This window comes from Drosophila ananassae, chromosome 2L (assembly GCF_017639315.1).
Source record: "Drosophila ananassae strain 14024-0371.13 chromosome 2L, ASM1763931v2, whole genome shotgun sequence".
Classification (NCBI taxonomy): Eukaryota; Metazoa; Arthropoda; class Insecta; order Diptera; family Drosophilidae; genus Drosophila; species Drosophila ananassae.
In genome coordinates, this window is record NC_057927.1 from 12,721,686 (window position 1) to 12,727,183 (window position 5,498).

General features: G+C 43.7%; 1 protein-coding gene across 2 annotated transcripts; it reads left to right on the forward strand.

Annotated features, from left to right (window-relative positions):
- Positions 1–1,799: 1,799 nt before the first annotated feature.
- On the forward strand, positions 1,800–3,326 carry LOC6501055 (calcium uptake protein 1 homolog, mitochondrial). Of its 2 annotated transcripts, none has more exons than XM_001954439.3 (2): positions 1,800–2,704; positions 2,768–3,326. In XM_001954439.3, exons 1-2 carry the CDS (start codon positions 1,908–1,910, stop codon positions 3,255–3,257), a joined length of 1,287 nt encoding a protein of 428 aa, XP_001954475.2. In that variant the 5' UTR covers positions 1,800–1,907; the 3' UTR covers positions 3,258–3,326. The 2 variants fall into 2 exon arrangements, with proteins under 2 accessions (XP_001954475.2, XP_032305355.1); XM_032449464.2 differs by lacking the exon at positions 2,768–3,326 and having other exon boundaries at positions 1,800–2,382; positions 2,439–2,581.
- Positions 3,327–5,498: the final 2,172 nt, after the last annotated feature.

Sequence of the window (5,498 nt, forward strand, 5' to 3'; positions counted from 1 at the left end):
ACGGGGGTGGAGTAGACAAGTTTTCCGCTTTTCCGCTTCCGCTCGGTCGCTTGGAAAGCTGTTACTGTGCAGCAGTTCGATAAAAATGAGTTAGTGGCTGGAAAGCGAAAGTTGGCTTCACTGCACTTGGCATATGCCATGAAAATTAGTTCCCAATCATTCATAGGAGCTGTATGGTAAAGTGTGAATTGGTCCTGACAAATCCGGTGATTGGCGAGGGCGGCTTAGCGATTTGAATACTTACTCGTACATATGCAAAGTACATCCCTCAGTTGAAGATTAATTTTGCACGATTATAAGTGGGTAACAAAATCTGTGTCAGGTTACACAGAAAGAAATCACAGCTCTGACGTAGATTAAAGAGTTTAATAAAGTTTTTCCAACGATAGCAGTACTATTTGCTTTAATTTTGTACCTCCATAATTTATGTATCTATCGCATTCATGTATTTATATATTCCATTTTTTCGAAACTTTCTCTCCGTGCACCTGCCACCCTGATTTCTCACTCTCATCGCTTTCAGGTTGTGACACATGACAAATCACAAACGCAAGCAGTTTACAATTGATGTTGAATCAAAGCAATAAACACGGTTGCACATGAGAATGTGTATTTATGTATGGAAGCACATGTATATAGAGTAGATATGTGGGTTTGTGAGTGCCCTATTTGTCACCCACATCCAAAGAGCAGCTACGTGACAATTTCTGTCATTCCGCCTCGGGGCGTATCCGTTTCCGTTTGACTTTCACTGCGAGTGCACTGCGAGTAGCGAGTGCGGCGGCTGTTTTTTTGTTTAACTTAATTTTCGGCAGCAGGGCCCAAAATGCTCGACTGGCTTTTGCGTTTGCTTTAGCGCGCCTACCTTTGTTTATGTCCTGATTGTTGTTTATGTGAGCGGCGTGTGTGACACTCGCACACAAGCTCAATATGCAAATGCCAGGATGCCAACGAAACGGACAAAAGGATTGAGCCTTGGGTTGACAGCCGTTTGACAAAAGGCAGGCCGAAACTTTTGGCCCTGCCCAAGTGGCACAGCAAACATTATCCAGCTGGTTGGCCACGAACTCCTGCTCCTTTCTTTTTCCCGACTCCGGGGAATTTTCCGAGTCCTTCGTGGGGAAGGTGAAGCAGGAAGTGTCAGGCTTTAATCAAGTGACAAAGAGAATGTCTAAATTAACATTAACGATGTTGAAATCAATCTATTTGTCAATCAGATACATGAATATTTCAGGGAGAGTCCCCAAAGCGCATTAAAGATTATTTAAATTTATAGTTTTTTACTCTTAAGCCATGCCGTAAAATACTAACAAAGGATATGATACTGATGGCAAATGTTTTATGTTTCCTTCCCAGACCTATCCGTCACACATCTCAATCTCGTTTTATTAGCCAATGGCAGGACTTGAAGACCCATCGAAAGTTTCCTGAACAAACAAGGACCCTCGAAAACGAAACTTACCGACGAGAGTACTCCACAGTCGCACCCCTGTGAAGGAGTGGAGGACGAGAAGGGAACTTTTTCAGGATTCTCCCAGCACCTCCGCACAATGGCAGGCGAAATTGCCGGCTGACCGCCCATAAATGCATAGAAAGTCAGTCCAAAAATTAGAGAAAATCCACAAATCGAAGTAAAGTTTCTCCCTTCGTGCTGGCCTCCTAGGGCCTTCTGGTTTATTGTTCGCAAATTTCCCTGGGGCCTTATAAAGTCCGAGAACAAAGCAGCATGCACCACCCCCACAATTTTCGGGAGTGCAAACATTTGCGCTGCTGATTACTTTTAATGCCTTCCATCGAGAGGCCTGGCCACATCAATCAGTTTGAATTTGGCTGCGAAAAGAAATATTGATCGAAATTCTAGGAACACGAAATCACTTCTGCCCTCTAAATTTTAGGTTTCAACTCAAATGACTCGCTACATACCGGCGTTTTTCCACAGTGGCCGCTCCCTTGCAGGCATGCTGGCCCAGTTCTGCTGTGACACGGACAACGAGAGTCAACTGTGGCCAGGATCACTCGTTCTTAACGCCTCGAATCTGGTTAAGGAGAAAAAGGAGGGTGCCAAGCCTCGTCGTTCTGCAGTCAGCCGGCATCGAGCTTCATTTCGCGAAAACACAATCACGGCCTACGAAAACCGGCTAAGACACTACTCACAGCCCTCAAAGGTCTTCCGCTATTTCGCCACCATTAAAATGAGGAACAAGTCGGGCAGGTGGGAGGTTTTCATGACGCCCTCCGACTTCTTGCGATCGATCATACCCGGCATTCCCCAGCCGGAGAAACTGGGCCTGGACAAATACCGAATTCTGGACGAGAAGGCTGCAACCAAGTGGGAGTCGGAAATGCTACAGGACAGCATTTTTCTCAAGCTTGGGACAAAGGGTCTGCTCACTTTCAGTGACTATGTGCTTCTGACTATTCTGCTGTCCATTCCGCAGCGCCACATTGAGATCGGTTTCAAGCTTTTCGACCTGAATGGTGATGGAACGCTGAGCATTCATGACCTGGAGTCCTTGCTTCTGGCCATCAGCCAGGGCGAAGCCTCTGCCATGAATACTCATCTGAAAAATACTCTCTTCGGACCAAAACTCAACAAAAAACTTACCCTTGCCCAGTTTTTGGAATTCTTTCACGAGCTAAACGATGAAGTACTTAATCTTGAGTACGACATGATACTCAAGGATCGCTATCAATCAACAAATCGGTAAGTATGGCTCTTTTGCTCTTTTACCTAAAACCCACCCTTCAGACAGATTTTTTATTTTAGTTCCGTGATCAGCGAACTGGACTTTGCCAAGCTGGTCTTGTCCTTCAAAAGTTCTCGCTCCGAACGTCATCAGGCTCTGAAACGGGTAAAGGAAAAATATGGCCAGAAAATGCAGGGTATCACAAAAGCCGAGTTTATCGACTTCTTTCGTTTGGTCAAGGAATTAGATTCCGTGGACATGGCATTGTCCTTTCATTATTTGGCTGGTGCCGATATAAACAGCAAAACTCTGCGACACATTGCCGATGTTGTTGCCGGTGTGACCCTAACCGAACATCTGGTGGAGGTGATCTTCACTATTTTCGATGCCGATCGCGACGGAGTCCTGCGAAGAATGGAATTCATTAAAGCATTGCGCATTCGAAGAAGGCGATCTCATACTGTAAGCCATCATTTCAGACTCACATCTGCACTGAACGCTGTGTGCAAATGTGCTTGGAGGACACTGCCTATCCGGAATTCCAATAGAGCCTGTTCTCCCTATTCGTAAATAAATTTTTCGTTTTTTTAAGTTGGAAATTTATAATGTTAGGACAATAAACCAATGTTTTTTAACCAATTAGCTTATCTTTAATTCGGTATAATATATGAAAAGATATAAAATGGATAGATAGACAAAGCTCCTTCGAATTTACAGCAGCTCTCTTCTAGTCTTAGCCGCAACTTCAAGTGCATGGCTTTGATTATATGTTCTTTTTCTGCAAGCGGTGTTCTTTGAACAGCTCCTTTGGGGGTAAACGCATTTAAAGCACTGACAATGCACACAGCGTGATCCTAGAACAAAGAGCCAGGTAGCCTCAATTGACTTAGCCCGGTTGGGAAAAGCAAGCGTATGGAGTGCGGAAAAGCGCAGTCTGTTTGCTCTCGTCTTGAAACGTTTCAACTTCAAAAGCCGCCAGGTTGAACGAGCTGAAAAATGAAACAAGTCTGCGGGACGAAATCCTTTTAGTTGTCCCGCCACTCGAGCTGCGAGTTGCGTGCGAACGATGGGAAAATTCAAATATGAAACAGATTCCCCCAAAGGCCCTAAACCGTCCCAACCACCCACACACAAAACCCAACCACGTAGCTTACATGACTTTGAACTTTTATCACCTGCTGCCAAATGGTCGGAGCCGGGAAAGTACTGTTCGACTGACAGTGGGTGTAACCAAGCACTTACCAAAACAATTTTAAATACCTGCGGTAGCACGCACGGCAGAGTGGGAGATGGTTGGGTGGCGACGTGGGCCCCTTAAGTGGAGACAATAGTTTCCACATACATTTTATCTGGACATTGACAGGCAGCCACAAGTTGATGACCGGGCGACTATTACGAACCCAAGGAATTCCAGACATTTGTGTAATTTACTTTCCCCCGAAATGTGTGTGTCAACATAATTAAATAAAACAAATGCCCAGACACTCCTAACAGGAAAAGTCAGGTTGCATCCCTGCGATGTAAATAATAATTACCAAGCTTGTTGTTAATTGGTAGGGAAGGTCAGTTAAGGACAGGCAGTAGTTGATAAGGTTCTTGGACACTATCATTTTAAATATGAACCTCCCACTTGTTCTCTCAGTGTGTCGTAGTGGAATAGCGTTTATGCCACGGCAAGGAGCGAAGTTTTATCAATTTACCAGCGGTAGTACTCCATGAACTCTACAGTTTAGACGTTCATAAACAAGTCTAGGTTACCGCCAGGCAAGTTTAACATACCACTTTACAAAAATCAAACTCAAATGTGTTTACACGTGCCTTCTGCCCCAAAAACCGTGCAAAACTTTGAAAACCGACGCCTCAAGGAAGTGCGATAAAAGTAAACACAGAAGTTCAGCCGATGGGAAAGTTACTAGTATTTAAGGGCATTTGGCCACGCCCTTAAGTCCTCGGTGCGTTTTTTTTAAATCAGGATATAAAGTGCAACCGCGAGGTGCAACAAAATATAATTTGGAATACAAGCCACAAATTCCTTTCAACTGCAGGGCTAAAGCAATTAAATTGGCAAACAGATGACAGACCGAAAGAATTGGTAAACCATAAATCAAAAATCATCATTTTGCATATCCTGCAAAAATGCCAACCAATCGAACCAGCAGTGCGACGTCTAATCAAGAAATCAGCATCAACTGTCAATGGGATTTTGTGTTGAATAAGTCACTCGAATTTCTCAATTTCTAATAAATATTGACCTGACCTGTTATTGTCCCAGCAAACGCAAAAAGGCATTTATAACATTTTAAATTTCGAACTCAAATTACTATCCACTTTGCTCTCCAGACCACAAATTCTGCTGACTGGCCCGGCACAGAAATTGTTCGTGTCTCTTTTCGATTTTCAGTTGGCCAAATTGTGTTTGAAATTCTCGGTTTTAGTCGAAGCAATAAGCTCAAGCCCAAGCTCCTACCCCCAACTCTAGCCCAAACCCCATAGCAATTTCAAACCATTCTGGCGCCTTTGTTGGCCTCTTTTATGTGTGAGATATTCAAATTCATAAATTATGCAATTTTATGGTTTTAAGGCGTAGAATGTGGAAAAATATTATTTTGCGCACGTTTATGTTCGAGCATGAAAACACATACAATTTTCAAGCAAAGACCCTACGAAGGTGCACTCGATATTCGCCCAAATACACACACATTTAAGTTATATTCACCTACCAGCATCTGCACCGATTCTTACCTTTGAGCACCGGCACTTTAACATTCTCGTAATTTGCATGAATTTAGGTTGCTCCTCTAATGCCGCTCC